The sequence below is a fragment of the Bactrocera latifrons genome, unplaced genomic scaffold, assembly GCF_001853355.1.
Source record: "Bactrocera latifrons isolate USDA-ARS-PBARC rearing strain unplaced genomic scaffold, ASM185335v1 scaffold_229, whole genome shotgun sequence".
Taxonomy (NCBI): Eukaryota; Metazoa; Arthropoda; class Insecta; order Diptera; family Tephritidae; genus Bactrocera; species Bactrocera latifrons.
The window spans coordinates 194,919-220,291 of record NW_017535841.1 but is presented as its reverse complement, the minus strand read 5'-3'; the positions used below and the strand labels follow the sequence as shown (position 1 = coordinate 220,291).

The 25,373-nt window shown below is 33.9% G+C and overlaps 1 protein-coding gene across 12 annotated transcripts in view; it reads right to left on the bottom strand.

Moving 5' to 3' along the window:
- Positions 1-25,373, bottom strand: part of LOC108968753 (voltage-dependent L-type calcium channel subunit beta-2) — a 393,950-nt gene that overhangs the window by 176,850 nt on the left and 191,727 nt on the right. For all 12 annotated transcript variants that reach the window (XM_018932974.1, XM_018932982.1, XM_018932981.1 and 9 more), the window contains one exon: positions 10,422-10,539. In XM_018932974.1, coding sequence (XP_018788519.1) covers positions 10,422-10,539 — 118 coding nt within the window. The remainder of the gene's footprint in view (positions 1-10,421; positions 10,540-25,373) is intronic.

Sequence of the window (25,373 nt, the reverse complement as noted above, 5' to 3'; positions counted from 1 at the left end):
GCGTAACCAGCATTGCCACTCCAGATGGCCGAACTTTCGAATTGCCTCCCAACTACCTCGATTCAGCATTTCACGAGGAATTGAGAAAAACGTCGGCATTTACTAAGGTAAAGAAATCGATAAGTAAAAAAGGGCAATATAGGAAAGTTTGGATTGATTTAACTAAGGAATTGCAGAATGTGTATCTAGATGAAAAAAATAATTTACAATTCAAAGATGTATATTTAGAAGAAAAAGAAGATACTGAAAGTAATGATGTTGTAAATGGTTCAAATCAATCATTGATACAAGTATTAGAAAAGTTGCTTGAAAAAAGACAAGAAAAAACTGAAGAAAAACATGTCGGCAAAATAGCTAAAGAATTTACGATTGAGAAATTCAATGGAAAGAATTCAAATGCATTTCAGCGGATGACTAGTTTTGAAACAGAATGCGAAAGATTTGATGTAACTMAAGATGATAAACGAATTGAACTCTTAAAATCATTTATGGAGAAAGGTGCTACAGATTGGTATAGTTGCATTCTCTTGAAATTAACTGTTAACGCACATTGGGTCGATTGGAGAAATAATTTTTGTGATACATTTGCAAATAAGGGATGGTTTTCAATAAGATATGCAATGCAATTTAAATTTTAGACTGGTTCTCTTCTAGAATATGCAATAAAAAAAGAAAAATTGTTATTAGAAGTAAGAAAATCTATTGATATTGGGACATTAATTGATCTGATTGCTCTTGGTTTGCCGAATTTTATAGCTGATAGAATTGACAGAGAAAAATTAACAAAGACGGGAGAGTTATATAGTGAAATAGGGAAACTGGAACATTTGGTTCCGAAAAAGAGTACAGATGGAATTAAAAGTAAGAAATATATCAATAAGGAAAAATCAGAGAAAGTACCATGTAAAATATGCAAAAGCCAAGGTAAAGGTTCACGATTCCATCCAGAAGCTAAATGTTGGTTCAAGAATGAGGAAAAAACCATGAAACATGTCAATAATTCAGTTTTAGAAGTAGAATTAAGTGATAATAATCCAAAAAACTAAGAATCCCACCATTAATTCGACTTGAGATAACTTTGAATGATACTTTAAAGATAAGCGCTATTTATGATTCAGGCTCAAATGTTTCATTAATAAATTCAAAATTAGTTCAATTAAAACAAAAGAGATCTGATTTGAAATAAAAAGTTAACTTAAGAACAATTAATGGTGTGTACAAGTCAGAAGAACTGATAAAAATTAAAGCAAGAATACTGGATATAGAAAAATATATTGATGTATTCATAATTGATAGTGAAAACTTTAAATATGATTTTATGACAGGATTGGATTGCATGCAGAAGTTCAAATTTATTCAAAATGAAAAATTACAAATAGAACAGAAAAGATCTAATCCCATAAAGAAATATACACATGAAATAAACTTCAATGAACATGTAAATTTGGACAGTTTTAATGTTTTAACAAATCACTTGAATTATTATGGAGAGAAAATAATACAGAATCTTATAGATAAATATAAGAATATATTTGCAAAAGATAAATACGATATAGGCGTTGTGAAAGATTATGAAGCCAGAATATGTCTGGTAGTTGATAAATATTGTAGCAAACGGCCTTATCGATGCACAATTGAAGATARAAAAGAAATAGAAGAACAAATATCACAGTTACTTAAAAGAAATCTAATAGAAGAATCATATAGTCCTTTTGCTGCTCCAGTTACGTTAGCATATAAAAGAGATGAAAATAAAAGATCAAGAATATGCATAGATTTTAGAGATTTGAATAAAATAGTAGTTCCTCAATCACAACCATTCCCATTGATTGATGATTTGGTTATAAAAACAGGAAACTGTAAATATTTTTCAAAATTAATTAATTTATTTATTTATTACGAAAAGAACAAAAATTCAATTGGTCTGACGACTGTCAAAAAGCTTTTGATTACATGAAAAATTTCCTTTGTACACAACCTGTGTTAGCTATTTTTGATACAGACCTGCCAATACATATATATACAGACGCAAGTTTGCAAGGAATAGGAGCTGAAAAACCAGTAGCGTATTTTTCAAAAAAATTAAATGAGTCACAAAAGAGAAAGAAAGCTATTTATCTAGAATGCTTAGCAATTAAAAAATCAGTAAAATACTGGCAATACTGGCTTATAAACAGATCACTCAAAGTATTTTCTGACCACAAACCACTCGAAAAAATGAATATCAAAGCTAGAACAGATGAAGAGTTAGGTGACCTCACTTATTACTTATCACAATATGATTTTCAAATAATATACCGCCCAAGCAAAGATAATTTAGAAGCAGACTGTTTGAGTAGAAATCCAGTGTTAGAACCGCAAGAAAACGATTATGAACAATTAAAAATTGTGAATTTGATAAGAATAGAAGACATTATTGATGATCAAAAGAAAAATCATGATATAATCTCTAACAAGGATAGATTAGTTATAAGAAATAATGTATATTATAAAAAAACTCGTAAGAAAGAGAAAATTTTACTGTCAGAGGAATTTTGTAAGAACTTTATTAAAGACATTCATAAAACTTTCTGTCACATTGGTGTAAATCAAATGAAAAAAAAAGTCTTACCATATTATACAGCGAAAAATATTTGAAAACATATAAAAGAAATATGTAAAGAGTGCGAAATTTGTATAAAAAACAAGTCAAGAGGACAAGATAAAATTGGATTAATGTGTCATCTTGGTCCCGCAAAATAACCACTCGAAATAGTTTCCATAGACACCATAGGTGGATTCCGTGGTTCACGATCGACAAAAAAATATCTACATCTTCTTGTTGATCATTTCACAAGATTCGCTTACATATTAACRTCAAAAACACAAAATGCCAATGATTTTATAAAATTGACAGGAAWCGTGCTAAAAGAACACGAAATACAAATGATTCTAACAGATCAATACCCAGGTATCAATTCTAGAGAATTTAAAAACTATCTAAAAAAATAATATTACAATGATTTTCACAGCAGTAAATGCACCGTTTTCTAACGGCCTGAATGAAAGACTTAATGAAACTTTAGTCAATAAAGTCAGATGCACGATCAATGATGAAAATAATAAATTAGCATAGACAACTGTTGCGCACAACTGTGTAGATAAATATAATGAAACAGAACACACAGTCACTAAGTTCAGTCCAAAATATTTATTACAAGGTGAAAATACTGCAATATTACCAAAAGAATTGAGAATTAGAGAAGACGATAATGCCCTAGAAAATGATAGAATAAAGGCTCTTGAAAATAGCATAAGGAACCACAATTATAATAAAAGTTTATATGATAAAAATAGGAAAGATTATAATTTTGATGTTGGGGACTTGGTGTATGTTGAAAATGGAAACCGATTAAACCGAAGAAAATTAGATGAATTAAGAATTGGACCATACAAAATTTTAAAGAAAATATCAACATCAATGTATGAAATTGATACAGGACATAGGAAATCAGAATCAAACTTATTTCATATCTCTAAACTTATTCCGACTCCGAACATCCCAAATATAAATAACGTGTAACCTGATCTTATATGTAATTTACTACTGAAATTTTGTATCAAAATTTCTATTTTAAGGGGGGAGATGTAAGAAATTATTAGCACATAAGTCGCGCATATTGCGCGCTGGCCGATGTGAACCACGAGCCACATACGCGAATTCAGTGTAACGTTGCGAGTCCTCTAACATCGTTGTAACTCGAATAAGAAAATTAATTTGTTAAAAAAGAAAGGGGACAAAAAAACAATAGTGAATAATTAACATTGAATGTTGTTTTTTTATTATTTACAGGTAGGATAAATTCTATATTGTTATTTTAGTCTAAGTATAATTAAGTTTTTATAAAATATTAAAAATTTTATTATTTACAGAAAAACAATTCTTGCAGTTATCCCTACTTATTATATATATATATATGCGAAGCAACAAATATGCGAATATCACCTAGACGAAGTGGTACTAGCAAAACGTAGCGGTGACAAGTAGATATGCTGTGCTGTGTGCGAGTGATGCTGATGTGTCCAATGGTAAAGATGTCCAATGGTGAAGATCCACTGACGATGATGTCCCACGATGCAGTCTAATACTGACCACCAAACTTCGAAAAGATATGCGAACAACGAAAACAACTTACTCGTGCCCCACGTTGGGCGCCAAAAAATGTAGGGCTATAAAGCTTTTTTRTAATCGCGCAAATTTACGAAACAGCGAAAAGTATCAGCGAAATTGTAGCAAAGGGACGAGTAACGCCACTGTAAGGTGGTCAGATAATTCATAAATACATATATATGTTATGTACTTCTAACAGTTCATAAAACTAATTACCTACTTAACGCTATTGCTTCTTCATATATAATTTAGTTATTATAGAGCAATGTAAAAATGGGAATGCAGTGTTGTAATATGCTGCTTACATATTAAACTGAGTACATGCTAATAGGATTAACTAATGTGCACAAACAAACATACGTGTAATTGCGTGAGCGAAACATATCGTTAGTAAAGTGTACAGAGCAAACGCAAGCAAACACAATGCAAATACAATTGTTAACTGCATTGAGTTGAATGACTCCTACTGCTAACCTTGAATGTTAAGCAAATAAGAAGAAGTAGAAATAGCAAAAATATATAAAAACATATGGTTGAAGTGTGCAGTGGTTTGCAATCGGTGACCCAACATATATATTCATATATAACGAATAGGATAATTTACACTATCAGCAAAATCATATTTTAACATACACWTTCCTATTCCAATAGAATTGGATGTAAAAAGTATCCGTAGTAATCCCTAAAGAGTGAGGTTCGCAATTACTACGCCTACAGCATCCGCTACCGCGCGGAGTGTTTTGAGGAATATCTAGCGCCACAATGCAGCCTACGCCATCGTCCACACGTCTTGAAGATGTACACGATCTTCAAGACTATGAAGCCCGCTCAGGCCAACAGATCGCTAGACCCCACGGCCACTGTATGACTTGCTTGGCAGCCACCTCCCCTCTACCTTACCTCAACGAGTGAATCCATTGACGCTGTTCAACGCAGAAAAGTTCATCGTCCCAAGCAATCCTGAGGTATCCGCTACTGAGATTCAACGTTAATGTGAGCACCCTACAAAAGCGGAATAGACTTCTAAGCTACTAAATCGCCTAGGGGGCCGGGGTGTTTATTCTACTTCTGACCCCGTGACATTTCGCACCTCATTCATCTCACTGCAACATTCATCACACACAGTTTATAGCATCACAATACGCAACTCCACACAATATATTACAACATACCACATCGCTCACCAAACAAAACCATAACATGTCATACAACTTACCAACGACACTACACACTAACACTTCAAACATCGTGTTTCATCACCCACCTGACCAAAAAAGATTGGACAGGCCGGGAAGACCCCCATTCGATAATCGCCCGTGTTTTAACGCTTCAACGTGTGCCAATTTTTCAACGTCAACGTCTGGTCCGATTCTTGAGAGACATCCGATAGCGGTTATTGTATATGTACGTTAGTATGTGTGTGGCTACGAAATTATGTTACCTATAAGCAGTATTGAATACCTTAAAAAATAAAATTTATTAAAAATAATTAATTGCTTCAAATTATATTAATTGCTTTTATTGAAGATTTGCCCGCAAAAATCAATTATTCCTAACTTTCACAAATCTTTAAATCGTTAAGTTTAACAAAAAAAAAAAACAATCAAAAGTGACTGCTCTCTACATACCGAGTGAAAACTAAATGCAGAATACAGAGTTTGTTTAAAAACTGTTTACGTTTTACGCCCCCTGTTTAATAAATCAATGATTTGAAGTTCAAAATATTTTAAAACAGGATGTCCTCAAGAAAATGTCATAGTGGTGCGGATCTAATTTGTTTAAATTGAGGAAATTTTATGAATTTCTAGCTTTGTTGAAAGTTCATACACGCCTTAACAAAAAAAACTGGCCAGCATACCATTACAGATAGTGCAGGTAGGGTGTATCTACCATATGTAGGTTTTGAGACAACTTTTAGGATGTCAATATACAATATTTACAGACTTACAGCTGGGTATCTCGAATTCCGAGGTGAACTTACTATAATGACTGGAGTAAGAAGCTATATATGACGTAGAACCCATTTTTTACGTCTTTGGAAGTATTTGCAAGATTTTGTAGTTTTGCTTATTAATCTTCTTCAACATTTTTTCTTCTGTAAAAAGAATACTTGTCAGAAGATGACCAGTGGACCGACGGCAGTTATTTAGGAATATAGCTTATTTGAGTCAAACTACGCGAGCATTTCTCCTTCTATCATTAGCTATAGACGTTGGGATATCACTGCAATACAATTTTTTTTTAGCTCACCACCGCAATGTCAATAAGCAAAAACAAACAATAAACTGACTATTATTTATGAATAAACAATTCATACAAATGATCAGAAATAACACGAGAAAACCATTAAGTTCGGACAATTACCCATACCAAATATCTTGGAAATATCTCTTCAAATGAAAAGGCTTTACATATAAGCACTTGTTTCCGGTCCTTCAGTTCGTATTGCAGCTATATGTATAGTGATCCGTTCTGAACAATTTCTTCAGAAGTGGCTCCATTGCCTTGGCCAATAACTCATGGTCGGTTTGTATGGAAGCTAAATGCTAAAATGATCCGATATCGGCGATTCCGGCAAATGATCACCTTCCTGAACACAAAAGGAGTTGTGCAAAATTTCAAATAGATATTTAAAAAACTGAGAGACTGCTCAGACAGATGAGCAGACTTAATCATCTCAGCTCATCATGTTGATTGAACTTAATATATCTTCTTTCGGAGTATGATAACGACAACTTTTTTTTCGAATTTGCATTGTAAACTTTGTAACAGAATTTATAACAATACTAGGTACAACTAAAATCGAGGACTCACCAGTTGGTTTGTACTATTTGTGACAATTAAAACAGTGGGCATAAGCAAAATACAATATCTGCCAAAAATCTGCTATTTGGTATACACGTAGATCTGCGATATGGAGAGAGTAGAGAATTCATATTGATCATTATTATTTTTGGCTCATTTGCTTTACCGCACCCTTTTTTGGCAAAGAACACGTGTACAAAGCTTCCACAGACAAATGGACGAACGAACAGACGGTCACCAGGTTTTCAACTCTATTCGTCATTCTGGTAATTTATATATTAATAACTATATAGATTTATTTCTCGCTAAACATCCGTTAAGTAGGCAAAACTGTAAGAGTGTACAAATATTGCGAAAGAATTAAATATTTATGGTTCGACGAAATCGTGAAAGTATTCCAATCAAATTTGTATCTAATTATATTATATTATACGTTCCCTTCGAGTCATTATGAAGTTGATGAGGTAGGTAGAGACGAGTCTTTCTTTGCACTGATCGACTCTGAAGGAATTGCCTCATTAAGGCGTACGTCAACCCTCGCCTTGGTCTCATATCTGAGACAACATTGGGGGAGTTGGTAGAAAGTTACCGACAGACGTCAAGGAAGTGCGAAGCAGAATTTCCAGCACTAGTAGAGGAACATCTTTTAAGTTCATGGGGACACGGGGTCCCCAGAAAGTGTTAAGGCCCTTTGAGTAATTGGGAAACCGCAGCTAAAAAGCTAGTCAGACCGTCGATTTGTATCCAAAATTGGAAGCGCTACGGTGGAAAATAGGCTTACTAGGATTTGAGCAGCACGCTTGTAAACTTGAGTGAACCAGAAGAATGTTAAGTAGCGCGCACCTGGGAAAAAAGGGGCCTAACGAGCTTCAATCTTCGTTTACGCGGCAGAGGTCGCAAGAGGGACAATCCACCCGCGAAACCCCACGTGTTGGTGCGCAATAGAGTACATTCCTGTAGATATCATGATGAAAGACAAAATATTTTAAGCAATCTACGGCTTAGAACCGTTTGAATCTCCAGATATGGACGAAATTTTTCCGATCATGATGCAGAACCTATCAAAAGTGCTGCTTCCTGACCTGTACGAAGAATGCGAGTTCATCGGCAATTCCAGTGCACTGTGGTTTTTCTCTACGAAACTCTCTGTCAATCTTAGCTGTAAGCTACCGGATCACAGTTGTAATTTTTAGACAGAAGCGGCTGCTATCAAGATTGCGTTAGACGTACTGCTAAGAAATACATCATCTTGCAGTGAGACGAGCATTCACTACGGCAGCAGAGCTCGGTAACTGTGAGTTCAAAGCTAATCAAGGAGTGTCTGTCCTTATAAAAAAGATCATCAAGGTGATTCAACATCAGGCTCGTTTGCGTGGCTAGTCCAACGGAATCATTGGTAACTGCAAACCCGGTGAGCGAGCGTAAGTGAACACTCTGCCCAGCTCACATCGGAAAGGCGGGGATGAAGTTCCATCTCCACTAGCGTCTTGTGCTCTAACACCGGACCTTTGACGCTGGTAGACTGTGCGATTACAAGGCGCTTTTGATCTAGAGTAAAATGGAAGAGGTCTACTGAGTTAGTGGCTCATCTTTCCGCAATTGTAGAAGTTCTGACTGGACACTATCCAATAGGCATTTATGCAGACCCTAGTTGTCAAAGTTATAAGAGAAGGGTGGGGTGGGAATATCCAGGAACTTCTTTGCCATTGCCTTCTTCACCAATTTGTAATTGGCTCAAAGTGCTTTGTGGATCTGTAAGGGTCTTATGATCCAGTATTTAGAAGTTTAGAAGGATTCACCTGTTAACTTAATTTATCCTAAATATGCACTTTGCGATTTCTGCACTTGCTGTTTTCTTTAAAAAAAYTTAAAGTGCTGAAGTAAGAACCTGCCAATAGTTAAAAATTAAACATTAAACAGCTAAATTATATTAAATACCTTTATTAATTAAAAAACTAATCATTTCTGTAATTTACATATGAAATATYTATATGTGCAAAATAATATTTCAATATAACAATATATCGTTTTATTTATAAAAATACAAATAGTATTTAATTTTTTAATAAGGGATTGTGATACCCTTATGTATTTTAACCAATTGGACACGATGAAGYTTTGGCTGCWCTAGTTTTTTAGCACGCACATATGAACATCCCCTTTGGTTAAAATTGCAAGTTTAGCTTAGTAGCTTAAGGTTGTCACATTGCTTGAAAATTTCATAAATTTTGCTTTAACTAATTCTCCACAGATCGTCGATCGGATTCAAATCAAGACTAGACAGGCCACTTCAGCAATACAATTTTCCGGGAGTTAAGCAACTGCCCATATCATGAGTGAACCAGCAACCTTTAGTAYCTATGAAAACCATATGGTYTGTCCAAATTAAATTYKTTTTCATTACTGGAATTCTTCGGCCCAAAATATATATTTTTCATAAAATACAATTTGCATGTTTATGACGTTGCTTTAGGCAATCGATATTCTTATTTGAGCAATACATCTTTTCTTATTATGGAAACTTTATGTGGAAGAGAGAGTGAAAAAGGCCACTGTTGTCCTATACGCATGTAAGAAAATGATACGAGTGTACTTGGAACCTATCACAATGCCTTACGCAATGGTGTTACACAGCGGCATGGACACGGTGATTTCTCTGCATAACGGGAGCGCTAAGAACCACTCCAACTACGGCACCAGAAAGGCTTCGCAATCTACCACCAATTAACATTGCGACAGAAAGTACGTAACCACACACTTTGTTTGGGAGAAAAGGTTGCAAATGACACACACGCAGGATCCTGCAACACAGTATCTTCTCACAACATCTATACATTTGCCGAAATCTATAGCTCGGAGCTAGACTTCAGGCGATCCACTAATACGGAATACTGCAGTATCTTCCAGGCGGAAGTCTTTGCAGTTTGTAAAGCGGGGGAGATAGCTAAAAATGCAAGAAACAACATAAAAAGGATAAGTATATACGTCGATAACCAGACAACAATTAACGCTATAATCTCACATCGGATTACGTAAGAGAATGACCTTAGAAGCAGTAGTTGTAGCGGCTTCTGAAAGCGGAAGGCACGCATCTTTTCTTATTATTTGATGCACACGTTGTTTAGTCACATCTAGGTCAAGTCCCATGCAATTCATATTAATATTGAATACTGGCTACTGATTGCACCGTTTGCTGCTGTCGTCAATGCTACCTATACGACCACTAGTCTTCGCGACACTATAGTGTCATGATCTATGCCTCTTTAAGAAAAAACAGTTTGGACAACTTTCCTGTCAGATTGACTCATTCGTTTAATCTATTCACGCTTCTCATCTGACATTTCAGTTGCGTATGGCTTTTTCTTAGAAATTAAAAAATGTTATTTATGTCCCAACAAATTCTCATTTGTCAACTATTAATGCTTAAAATAAATCAGTATGTATTAATCATTCAATATACATTTACCTGTGGATGTTGAATTAAATCTATTTTGATCTGCCATTGGTGATGAGTTCTGTACAATCATTGATTTGGGAATAGAGCCAACGACACTTATTTCCGGATGCGTTGCCCTCCAATAAGTCTGTTTTAAATATATTTCATTAGTATATACATTTTTAAATGATGCAAAAATATGCATATATTATATAATGTCCGATTTTGGGTGCAGTTGAACAATCTTTAAATTTACAACTATCAGAGGTGCAAACAATGCAATGTTTTCATGTTTTGACAAAGCGTAGTGTTAAAAATTAGGGAAGAGCAAAGTTCGAACATTTCATACTCTTGAAACTGGCAAGGTTCAAAGTCGAGGAAGTACCTTTAGGTGTTCGTACAATTCGGGTGCAACCGCACATTTTATATTCTTGCAACTTACAAAAGAAAACGCCAGGGAAATACTTTATGGTATTAAAGCAGTAGTAGTATATATACATATACTGTATATAACTCATTCACTGACAGACACACAAGGTTTGCTAGAAAAACGGAAGTCATTATATACAGTATATGGGCTAGAATCGACCAGATTTTATCTATTTTTCCCAATACATCATACTACGGATTCGCATAAACTTGTTATTTACTAAAAAACTAATCATATAGAGTAAAGTCAGGCGGAATTTCAAAAGTCCTGTTATTATTTATATGGGGGTACGTCGAGTTTTCGCTCAAATTAATATATTTTAGGCACAAACATATACTGTTATATTATATTTAAAACATGCTCTCTCATTTTCATTGAGATAACTATATATTGGCCGATATATGAGGCACAAAGACATCCAGAAGTTCGAGTATCTTTTTATTAGATATATGGGGGCTAAAGAAATATTGGTTCAATTCAATCCATTTTTAATAACATACCATTATCAGAGAAGTATTTTCTCTGAATTTCAATTATATATCTAACACCGATATTGGCCGATCAAAAATCAAATATGGGTACTAGGGTCCAAATATTTGGTAGCTAGGGGCTTCAACAGTTTTAATTGAATTTGAACATTTTTTTCTCATAAGGTGGCATACACCAAAGGCATTATTCGTGCAAATTTTAATCCCGTTATATGAATTGCTTCTGGATTTGTGCACTGAAAATAATAAAATCAGGTGGAATATGAAATTGTGCTATACAAGGTGCGTTACAAAGTAAACAGGACTTTAAGGAAAAAAACAACAGAATAAATGGTTTTTTCGGGAACCAAATAAGATCAAATCTGGTGAGTACCGTAGTTGATCAATGGTATTCATTGCGGTTTTGGCTTTAAATTCGGTCACAATCGTGGCTCGATGCGATTTATACCTCCGGAACAAATGCATAATGCACCAAAAATGAATATCGAAAAAGAGCAATGAGAATAACCTTGATTTTTGAGCGGTTCTTTTTACTTCCATTCCGATGATTGTTGACTTGTTTGGGTGTCAAACTCATTAACCCTTAATTTGCAGTTAATACTTTCCAATAATGTGGCATTGGAATTCGTACGATCATGAAAGTCCATAGAGACTTGTTTACGGAAATGTTTTGAAAAAAATTCAGCTTTATCGGGACGCGTCGAGCAAGAACGCGTTTTATACTCAAAATATCAACCAAAATCAATGGAGCGGACGTCGGGTTCTCTTGCCATCTCTCTAACACTTGCAAGACGACTTTCCTTCCCCCGTTTAATATTTTCAACAGTGGAAAAGGTCGAAGGTCGTCCAAAACAAGGCATGCCTTCAACGACTTTGAACCGCTCGTAGGCTATTGTTTTTGATAAAACTGAATTACCGTAAGCCTTTTCCAAAATTCGCAACGATTTGTGCGAAATGTGGTTAGAAAAACCAAACTTTTCAAAAACGTAACGCACTACTGACTTGTACCGAGTTAAATCGGCTGTTAACAGCAAAATCAATTTCCATCAAGATACCGACCCAAAATATACATTGTATCTTGTACGTGAATGGTTGTTGTGGAATTAAAAAAAAACTCATTAAGTCCCGCAATCATCAAACATTAATCTTATTCGAAATATCTAGAACTTTTTGGAAACAGTATTCGAAAACATCGAATTTCATCAAAATAAGGCTAATAGTGGGTCAAAACCGCCGAAAATAATACTATAAATTGATCATGCGTCGACGTCTAGGGGCAATAATTGCAACAAAATGCCAAAAACCGCTAAAACTATTGTAATTACTTTTGCATTATATAAATATTCATTTGTGTATACTATTTTGATATGAATTAGGCGCATTTTAAGCTTTAGCATCAATTTTTTTTATTTGTGTAGAAAAAAATATTTTCATATGCTATATGTATTGTTAAATATACATCTTTTGAAATGGATAAAGAAAACACAAAATTTATTAATTTTAAAACAAATAAACATGTCGTAATTTAATAGAACTAAGTGTATGTAAGTTTAATTGATTCATTGTATTTTTGAATTATTATATTTTTTAAAATTTTTGTAAAAAGGCTTTTACTACATATTTAGCTTTCTCAGCTAATGAAAAATTATTTATTGAATTTATTGAGTCTAAGCTAAATTTATTTTGTGGTAGCAATATAATATTGCTAATATTTATTATAAAATTCTGAAATTGTGTTGGGGAAGCCGGTGCGATTACTCGAGGTGTCGTCAAACAATGTAACATTGCCGTTGTATTTATGTAAGTACTTGGTTATATGTTGTTCCTAAAGAATTTATTGAGGAACAAGGCTTGGTTTTTTTTTTTTTTTTTTTTTTTTAATTCGTCAGTTGTAGCAAATGCGCTTCGCCTGGTAAATAACAGAGTATTTCTAGTGCCTTTGCCAGAGTACGATCCAACAATACCATAGTGGCCACAGTTTGCACAATGTCTCAATTATAAAGTTCAATAGTGTTCCGAAAGTTGTCGTATGGAGGCTTTAAATAAATACCATCGAGATGCTTGTATGGGTGCTTTTCACACAGACGAAACACACTCACTAAATTGATTTAAGTAGGTGTAAACAAATTGCACATAACTTTTTTCAACATTTGCGATACTTTCAGAAAAATGGATTATTCGTCCAAAACTAGTACAATTATGTTAATTGTTCGTTTAATGGACTATATAAACAAAGTAACAACAAAGAAAAATTTCTACAGTCACTTCAATCCTTCCAATCGCTAATAGTGAATACATAATAAAAAAAATATTCACAAAATGTTGGGGAAGCCTTTGAGCAACAAATGGAAGAACTTTTTGTAGCATTTTGTACAGCATTAGCAGACGAGCAATTAATTGCTGGAAATCTAATCTTCCCGAAAATTGATTAACATATTTTCAAGTGTTTGCTTTAGTTCACCAACGCGAAGGCTTTGAAGACATTAATGGTTATGTTTGGAACAAATAGTCATGGCATTGCGACGAGTCCGCCGGCGGGATGTGTCAAAAAAAGTGAACGATTTACCAATGCCTGAAGGTGATAAAACAACGAATACTGACATTTACAATAAAGTGGGAGAATTACTTAATAGTTAAATATCCTATTATTATTTGATAAGTGAAAATATGTACCTTTAAGGTTTTTATCCAGCTCTAAAGTAAAAAAATACATTATTTCTTTAAGTAACTCTGACAGCTAGTTACGCATTGTGAATGATCCATATTAGAAGATACAGAGAGAATAAACAAAGAAAATAAACTTTGTGCGTATTATGTATGTATGTATGCTTGTAGTTTGCAGTTTTAAAAATTTGTGACTTTACATTTATTACAAATATTAGTGCTGCCACACTGAACACCCCGGTGTTGGACCGACTAGGGTTATATTTTTCAAGCAGGAAAAAGTTCGGCACAAAGAACTATCTATCTATATTTATTAAATTATATACGATATATAACTTAAATGAATGAAAAAAATTAGTACGGAAATTTTTTTGAATATTTTTTCACAAAAATATATGGCAACATAGATATGTATTTGTCATGAATATAAGCATGTAATTTTTTTTTCCAAAATTATTTTATTTATTGTGTCTGTTTTTCTTAAAGCCTAACAATAAGTTATTAAAGTGATTAAACTGTTTTGGTGATACGTCGCTCTTTAATACGCAGTCATATCTTTTCTTTTAAGTCGTGTTTGATTGCAGGAATATACCAAAGCATTAGCCAAAGGGATCACCAAAACTCGGAGTTTACATATATATTCTGCTGGTTTCTACTTCGTTTTTTACCATAAGGACACCGAGGTCTTTATGGATCTTTTCGTTACGCGTGTACCATGGTGAACACGTGATTATTCTAAGCATTTTTAATTGAAACCCTTGGAATATATTAATATTAGTTGCACAGGTCGTACTCCACAGTTAAATGCCATACATCCGAATCGGCTTTATCACCGCATTATATAAAGGCACATTGTTGTCTAGGCTAAGTTTGGAGTTTTTATTTAAAAGCCAATTTAAATTTACAGCTCTATCTTCATACATGTTATTTTACTAGAGAGGTGTTCTCTCCATATTGTTTATTTTTACTGCCGAGCACATCTTTGAAATTAGTGAAAATGTAATATGCTTACACTTCTGTTCATTCACATTTATACGCCAGTTCGCTCTGTAATATTCTTGATGCTAAAATATGGCATTTGTTACGGCTCACTATAGCTGTGTCGTTGTCAATCGTTGAAGATAATACATTATTAGCTGTTGGAAGTTCTCTTTATATATGATGTATAGTGTTAGGCCTAAAACACTGCCCTGGTGTACACCAGCCCTTATCTGTCGTTCATCAGATATGAAATCTCCAACTTTTACCATAAATTTACTATTTTTTAAATAAGACTCCAATGTTTTATATAATTCTAAAGGTATAATTTTTTTTATCTTGTATAAAAGACCTTCGTTCCATACCTTATCAAAAGCCTGAGCTGCATCTAGAAATATTGCTGAACAGTACTCCCTGTGCTCAAATGCTTTCCTTATCTAGTTATTAATTCTATTTACTTGTTCTATTGCGCTATGTTTCGCACCAAAACCGAATTGATGCATTTGGTATTGTATGATTTTCATGGAAGAAAGAAGGCATCTTTGATAGTAATACTTTTTCAAATACTTTTGAAAGACAGGGTAGAAGACTGATTGGTCTGTATAAAGACGGCTGTGTTAAGTCTTTCCCAGGTTTTTCTATCAAGATAATCTGCGACTTTTTCCACGAAATTGGATAATATCCGAAACTAAGAATTGCATTGAAGAGTAAAGAGAGCACCTCTACAGCAGTAATTGGTAACTCAATTACCATTTTTGGGGAAACATTATCATGTCCCGCCGACTTTTTTTTTAATTAAGTTCTTTGATGATTCCATTAATTTTAGAAGGTGAAGTCTTAAAAGAGGCGGGCGACTCTTTAGCTGTGTTGGGTGAGATTGACAGCTTAAAGTTGTTCTTTGGCAAATTGGGTTTAAATACCTTTTCTAGGTCATTCGCAAAACAATTAGCCTTTTCTTCGAGCCCAATTTCCATCCACGTCTCGTATAGGCATGTTGGAGTCAGTTGGTGAACTTTTGGGCTTTCCAAAGGGAATTTTGCTTGTTTGAATTTGGACTCAGCTTCTTTATATACATTTCGGTGTTCAATTCTTCCTTAGGTTTAAGCGCTTTTTTAAATTTACGTTTACGTATTGCACGCCTTTTTTCATTTACAAGCACTTCTATTTTTCTATAAGAGATTTTTCTGAAACCAAGCGGATTATAGCTTTTGTTTGGTGTTGCTAAGACAGCTGCGCTGGTTATTATATCATTTATTTCTCTTATGCTTTCGTCAATATCTCTTCCTGTATTTATTTTGTACTCAATATTAATGTGGCTGCTGACGTATTTTTTATATTTTAGCCAATTCGTTTTATAATAAGTTAGACCCACTTTTGGATTAACGAATATGGGTGTTTTACATAACTGTATTATTACAGGAGAGTGATCAGAAGATAAATCAGTACAGGTATCAGCTATTATGTGCAATTTTTGGATTACAGCAAAATCAATTAAATCTGGTATTTGCTTACGATCACTAGGCCAATATGTCGGCTTACCAGGAGATATCATTTCAAGGTTATTGCGCCTAGTTTGATACATCTTTCGTCCTTTGGGGTTAATAATCCCACCTGCTAGAAATCTTTGACCTAGTGTTCCAAACAAGTCTTTAAATTTGATTTCTGTAATTTTAAAATGAGGTGGACAGTATAAAGCCGTAAGGTTTAAGTCACAACCCCGATTTTTTAGTGATATTGTTGTAACTTGTAACTGTGGTTTAGCATGAGATTCTAGAGCAGAGTAGTTTATACGATTTCTAATCAACACTGCCGTGCCACCATGCGCTTTTCCATCCGTATGATTTGTAACATATAGTCTAAATCCCGGTATAATTGTTTTTATTTGTTAGATGAGTGAGAAATAAGCATTACATCTATATAATTTTCAGACAGAAATCTGATAATCTCTAATTTATGTTGGTTAGCACCGTTAGCATTCCATATACATATATTTAGTAAGCTCATTTTTTACTTAATAATTTTTGCAGCATTTGATTTTGTGATTTTATTAAATCTTGGATCATGTTTTGCATTGTAGACATAAATTGTGTCAATTGCTGCTATTTCATTTAATTCATCTTTCTTAAGGTTGAATTTAGAAGTGGGTGTAAATCACCACATAAACACTGCGTAGAGTGCAATATGATTTAGTATGCCCATATTCTTGGCAGTTAGTACATGGTACCGTACCGTTTCTTTTATGGGGTTCTTCCACAGTTACTCTACGACGCAACAAATATTTCATATTATATATTGAATGTGTTTAATTTTTCTTAAATTGATTTGAGTTCCGGAACAATTCAGTTTTAAACATTGGCTGTGATACTTTGTTTCTATTAAATATATTTACAACTGTTTTAATTCCAAAACCGCATTCTTCCAATGCTTCCTTGAYTTCACTAGAGTATACGGCGGACTCTATACCCTTGATTACAACAACTAGGCCCTTAGAGCTCTTCAGTTGATATGAAGAATAATTTTTGTTTTTATTGGACAAAAATTTAACGATTTCCATGAAACTTTTTTCAGTGTAGGACTTTTTCAAAGGCACTATATGAAAATTGYTAGTGCCAACAATTTCACTTAATTTCGCAACAAGAGTATTACCAGAGAACGTATATTTATAGAGAAGGTTCACGATATCAAAAATTTAGGGATATTTCAATTTTGGGATATTTACTGTTTTGGATGAGTGCGTTTCACCACGTAAAATTATTAGCGCGTTTCACCACTTAACATCAGGGGCACGACAATAACAGAACTGAGTAGTTGTTAGAGAGAATGGGAAAAAATATGTTAATTTCAATGTTTAAAAATGTATGCTTACAGATTCGTATATTTACAATGCGCAAACGACTGCATATAGTTTATATACATACATACATATGTACATATGTATATTTTCTGTATACATGTTTTATATCAAAGCACACAAGCATGTACAGTGACAAACAAAAGTATTGGCACAGCAAGATGACTTTAGCATCGTTTTTTACCACTTATAAAATATGTTTTGATTCCAAAAAAAAAGTCCTTAGATAGGACGAGTAATTATCAATTATATTGGTCTTAATTCATTTAATTATCTCTTATATTTATTTAATAGTAATTATAAAAGAAAAAAGTGCTAATAATAGCGAAACAAAAGTATTGGCACATGGCATATAAAATCAGGCAACTTCGGGTAATTTTTATTAATTATGGCAACTCTTTTTTAAAGTGCCGTTATTTATACATAAGCAAATGTGTTTTTGGAAAGAATCAAACTTTAAAACTCAGTGTGCCTTTATTTAATAGTTCAACTTGCTTTCATTTTATTAAAATGGGGAGCAAAAAATGTGAAACCAACGAATCTCAGCGGAAAATAATATTATATTTGCATAATCAGGGTAAATCGTACGCCGAGATTRGTGAAATGATKGACAGAAGCCSATATACCATACGGAGTATTATTCAACGTTTTAAAGATACTGCATCTTTACAAAGCGAAAAACGAACAGGTAGACCCAAGGCTTTAAGTGATCGCGAACGTAGTCAAATAGCCAGGAAGGTAAAAAAGAACCCTAGAATATCATCCACACAAATCGCTGCGGAAGTTAAAGAAGAGATGGAAAAAGATATTCATCCAATAACGGTCCGGAGGATGCTGCATGAAGCTAATTACAGTTCTCGCGTAGCTAGATGTAAACCTCTCATTTCGAAAACGAACCAAACGAAGCGATTAGCTTATGCGAAGGAGTACATAAGCCAGCCTAGGGACTTTTGGGACAGTGTACTCTTCTCAGATGAGAGTAAGTTCAATATATTTCAATCTGATGGTCGGCAAACTGTGTGGAGAAAGCCTAACACCGAACTGCAAAAAAAGAACCTTGCTGCTACTGTAAAACATGGCGGTGGAGGGGTAATTGTGTGGGGTTGTATGTCCGCTGCAGGTGTCGCTGAGGTGGAATTCATAGACGGCATTATGGACAAAAAATATTGGAAAATACTGGAAATTCTGAAGAGAAATGTAAAAAAAGTGCCGAAAAATTGAAATTGCCAGAATCATTCACATTTCAACACGATAATGACCCGAAGCATACGGCTTATGATGTACGCATGTGGATGTGGCTGGCACATCACATAAAACATACATTACCGCATCCCCCCTCAATCTCCCGATCTTAACCCAATAGAACATTTGTGGGAAGAACTAGATAAGCGAGTTAAGAAGAGAGCAGTATCAACAACAGCTGAGTTGAAGGTGGCACTAGTGGAGGAATGGCAGAATATTGGTGCAGAAACGACACAAAAATTGGTATCATCAATGCCAAACCGGCTGGAAGCAGTCATCAAGCAAAAGGGCTTGGCCACAAAATATTAATTTTATATATAGTTTACTACTTTGTTATTGTTTTTTTGTATTTTTATGGAGTGTGCCAATACTTTTGTTTCGCTATAATTAACACTTTTTTTCCTTTTATAATTACTATTAAATAAATATAAGAGATAATTAAATGAATTAAGACAAATATAATTGATAATTACTCGCCCTATCTAAGGACTTTTTTTTTGGAATCAAAACATATTTTATAAGTGGTAAAAAACAATGCTAAAATCAAGGTATCTTGCTGTGCCAATACTTTTGTTCGCCACTGTACGTACAAATTGAACTATGTTATGATGAATTTCTTAACATCTTTGGAAATATTATATATAATAAAGTCATACATGCATTATTACCTATGTAAATCTTTAATTAATGTAGGTTTGATAAGATATATAATATATGTACATATGTACATATTTATTTACAGGTCTTTAAAAGTTTTGATAACATGTTGAAAGACGAAGCGGTTGCACATATTCACATACATATGTATGTAATTATGTATGCATGTAAACAAAAAGAACCATACGCATACTGTTTGTAAAATTGTCTACCCACAACTTTGTATGAAAATGTGTACACTTATTACTTCATGTGAAATCTTCGTTTCACGGGCAACCAATGGCTGAAGCTCAAGTGTTTTCCAAGAGTCAATGTGTCGAAGGGCTGACGAGACAACAAAGCATCACAACATTGTGTTGTTGGTAGAAAATCCGAGTTGTGCCGAAAACACAAACGAACGATCGCCAATTGCCACTGCTTCCCTTGCCACTGTAGCAGCTTCATGAACAAACCAGCGAAAATATGTATGTTTCTGTATGAGCTTGTATACATATCGACGCAGAATTTTGCAAGACGCGTACAAATATTTTTTACATTCATTGACAAATACAGTTAATCCCAGTTATGTGGCACAATCAAAGATACGGATTTTTGTACTTTGTTAAAAATAAAAAATATAATTTGGCTCATAAGCGGGTGCGAATACTTAAGCGAGTGGTACATAAAACAATAATTTCCATGTATTTCAAAACAGAACCGTGAGATGCAGCAAGATATGGGCAGTTAAGAGGAATGATTTTCATTTAAACGGAATACTACTTAATCGGGATTCACCGTACACATAAATTAGAGGAATATTGAATATTTTCTTTGGCAGATTTCTTGACTTGAATATCGACAAATAAACTATGTTGTCAATTTTATTCTATACTTATATTTGCGGGGTTGTCGCTTTTTCCTTCTCATACAAATATCAGAAATTGTTCAATTTATGATTTTTAGCTTTTGCCAACGTTGAGAAAAGACGCTTGTTGGCAAAGGCATGCTCGGGGAGATGTMATGGTATTTGTTTTTATGAATGAAGCAAGTTTACCTGTTGAAAGTGCGCTTACGTTCATGAACGAAAATATTGTTGTTGTCTGTTTTTCTACAAATTTGGGCATCGAATTGGCTGCCATATTGACTTGTGACGCTGCTGATGCTATTTGAAACCATTGTGAACGCATATATGTACATATGTATGTTGCGTATGCATTATTTGTGTGGGAATGTCATGCGCACATATTTACATGTGTACTCATTTGTATGTTGGTTTGTGTATATACATATAGAGCAGTGCGCACACAATTTTTACTGATAAATGATAATATTACGATTTGAATTTGAAGTGTACTTACATATGTATATATGTATGTAATTATGCGCTGATATGTAGATGCGTATGAAAATTAAATGATATAATATATCATTGTAATATATTAACTTTTTATAATATTATGATAGTATCTCATATACATATACATATGTACTATATCAGATTTATAAACATATTCATATATGAAATTATAATGTATTATCAAACATAAGAAATATTTAATAAATAACTCTTAATTGCACATTAACTACAAATATCGTTTTGAAAATAGAATAATTTAACTAGAATGTTACAAATTATGCATATATTCATAGAAATACGCAAAATGATAATTATATCAATTAATATGATTGCATGTAAACGTATAAAATTATATTSAAAAGGCCAACATACGTCTGTAATAGCAATGCATTTTTCTGAGCATAATTTTCATTGAATGCTCTGCTCTGTTCACGCGCCACTGATAAAGTTTTTCCTTCATAGCTAGCTGTGGTGAAACGCACTCATCGCATTTTGTTAGCTTTTGACAGTTTACACGCTTGTCCGTTGTTGGACTTTCTCCACAAATATAAGTTCTCTAGTATTACTGCTACGTTCACGAAAATATATTGGAGGTGGTTTGGCATTAACGACTGTGGTGGTAGCCTTCGTATCGTCATGTGAACCATTTCTTAGTATGGCAAATTTGTTGCCATTTAAAACTTCAGTTTTAATTTTTATTTGGTGTGCCGCCTTGAAATGTTTTAGGATTGACCGCTGACTTTGAAGGACTTAATTTCCGAATTCTGCCGTTACAACAACAACAACAAGGACTTAGTTTCCTTTTTATATTGACGTAGCGGTCAATGCCTGTTTGTACAGATGGGCCTTTTTTTGTTGGTACACTCTCACCTTGCGTTGTGATTTTCTTCGTTGCCTRCGCTTTTGCTGGTACTTGCAGGATGGTTGCTGTTAGGGCACTCGTTGTTGCCCGTTTGTTGTTTTCTGCTGCTTCTGCTGACTGCGTTCTTTACTTCCATTGCTTTTCAACTGATCGCCCTGATGACTCATCATCGTCGTTACACTTTTTATTGCCAGTAATTGTGGTTGTTGTTGGGTCGACAAAGCTGAAGTACATAGGCATTTAAGGAATGCCTACGGCCTTGCTGATGAGGCTGCGAAGCACTCATTAATGTTTGTTTTATTTTTTGTTCTCACTTGTTGATTCGTGCACTATTTCTTTATGTTTATTATTATTTATTTGTGAGCACTGTTTTTAATGTCTGTTTACAATTTAATAAATTGTTTTTTTGTTTTAGTTTTTGCTTGATTTTATTATTAATTTTTTTTTTGTAAAGATTGAATTCACAGAGCGAATTAAATAACACGTCCGTACTCTTTAAACTTTGACTTCACAATCACTGTAAATTTATCATTTCTTATATGAAATTGTTGAACTTTAAATATGAATATCTCAAAAGCTAGAATTCTACGGTGAGTGTATGTGTATCAATTTTTTTATCCCGAGGACCTCCTCTATCCGTCCATACCTTCAGATCGCGGCGCCAAACGAATCGTAATCGTGCCATGTTGCCAAAAAATTATTTAAAAGAAAGAAAATTCAGTTTGTAGTTTATATTAATACTAGAGGACTCCTCCACACTTTACTTTAATACTACTACTGGCATCTACATATATGATTTCTATTAGTAAGATTATAACAATCAGTTAATGAGATTGTGAAGCAACTTGTGTTAGTTTATAAAAAAATGGATCATAAAAGCATTTCGTATGTTAATAATACATTGCTATTTTAGGGAAAATACTGTTGAATTTGGGCTCTGCGCCAGGGAAATCAACTGTTGAAAAAAGATTTGCTAAGATGGAAAGAGGCGAAATGAGCACCGTGGACAGCGAAGGCAGTAGATTCACTAACGAGGCGAACACTGAGAAAATGCCAACCGCATCATAATCCCACAAAAACAACGAATTGCTGATTCTGAGGAGTGTTTGAATGCTCTTTAGTTGTAATTAAACCGAATTTTTACGCCCGTGTGTGCACAATTTCACACTGAAGTCCAATTAACAGACATTATAGTGGACTGCACACCATGAACCGGTTTTTTGGTTGCACTTCTTCACCGCTGCACTGGCAAGCTGGAACCGGCGCAAACGCTACGTCCCCAAATTTTTAAATCTATAATATGTACATATCCTCGAAAATATTCATTTAAATCAATATAATCAGATACGAAAACTAAACCAAGGGTTTGCTACAGTCTTGAAGGAAACACAATGCAGAAAGAATTTGGACGTGAATGAACTAAAATCTACCCTGCTGTTGGATCGGCCGGGGTTACTTTTTGGAAGAGCGGCCGAAAGCCGCACATTCAAAAAGGAGTTTTACGTGAAAAAAAGACTTGTTACCACCCGGTGTGGGACCGACCAGTTTTATTTTTGGCGAAGACCACTCACCCAAAAAGAGTTTTTTCGCCAAAAAAAACTTCACAAACCCCAATTGCGGGYAATAAAAAAAGTGTTTGCAATAGACAACTGCAAAAATCCTCTTTTTACGTATAATTTATTTTCTTTATTTCTTTTAGTTCATTTACAAAAGATGTCGATAAGATAACAGTTATTATTTGACAGACTGCAACCCTTTAGTTGCTGTTAAATAAATAGAATTGAGAACAAGTTAAATATTGAATTAAAACTATTTTTTCATTATATAATGTATTAGTGAAGTGTATGTATATATAAAAATGCAAAACATAAGTGTAAAATTAATTTTAAATCGCAAAAATACGTTCTTCAGATAGTGGTAATTTTTAACTATAAATGCAAATATCTCGAAAACTATAAGTTTGCGGCGGTTATAATTACAGTGGCTCAAACGCATAATTGAACAGCAATTGAAGTATAAGATTATTCAAATGCCGATATTTCTGTTCAATGAGAAATTTCCACAAAAAAGACCATTTAAAAATGTATAATACTTATGATATTTTACTAGAAACCTTTTGTTTTCAAATTAAAAAAGAAACCAAAGCCAATAAAATTCCCGTTAAACGAGCAATTGGACGAATAGTGTAGATGCCGAATTATTGTTGGAAACGGTTTTTTGGATCTGTTTTTTTTCTTTCTGCTGAGTGAGTTCATGTTAATTCCAAAGCAAATGATAAATCAGTACGCAAGTGTAGTAAAGTGCAGATAAATTTTGAAATGGATCAACACAAAAAGCAAACAACTTTAGAAACGCGGCATTTAATTACAAAATTATAAGGAGAGGGTAAATCGGTGCATAAAATCGCCGAAATTGTTGACCGATGCCCGTCCACAGTTCATGCTATCATTCAACGATATGTTAAAAATTTTCAAGTAGAAAATAAAAGTCGTATTGACCAAGGAAAGAAATTTAATGACTATGATGAGCGTTGGATTTTGAGAGAATTGAAAACAAAACCATTTACAACGGCGAATGAATTAAAAAATATGGTCAACAAGAATTTAAAAAAAGAGGTTTGTGCCGAGACCATTCGTAACGTGTTAACTAAGAGTAATTTCAATGGGCTAATAGCCAGAATAAGACCGGATATCAGTAAAAAGAATAAAATTGCACGGGTGAAATTTTGTTTTGTTGAAAGATTCTCACTCTTGGAACAAGGTAATTTTGTAAAAACTTGTTACATTTGATTACTTTTTATCTTATCACTTATTTTATAGGTATTGTTTACTGATGAGAGTAAATTTAACCTACATGGATCAGATGGAAATATGTACGTTAGGCGTAAGCCAAATACTGAGTTTTTGCCTAATAACACTCGGGCTACGGTTAAGCAGGGGGAGGTTGGATAATGGTGTGGGGATGTGTTTCTAGTGCAGGAGTAGGGAACATTCATTTTATAGAGGGTAAAATTAAACGAATGCAATATTTGGACATTTTGAAACAAAATGTGAAGCAAAGTGCGGATAAATTGAAGATATTGGACAAATTTGCTTTCTATCAGGAGAACGATCCAAAGCATACTAATGATAAATATAAATATATGAAACCATAATTCATTTTGAATCATTTACATCTCTAAATATGAAACAGAGAACGTATAATATAGAGAGACTTTCAGGGTGTGCCGATTGTCATCACGATCCTCTTTTTGAGGAGGGGGTTGAGTTTTCTATTAGTGGATTTTACCACAAAAATATTATTAGCGGATTTCACCAATATTTAACATGAGGAGGTTGAAAATATCAGAATTGAGCATTTTCATTGTTAAATGAGAAAAGTGATACTCATTTCGATGTCCGCTTACAGATTCGCATATTTACAATGCGCAAACTGCTATAGAAAATGTATATATGTACATACATGCAATTTGAC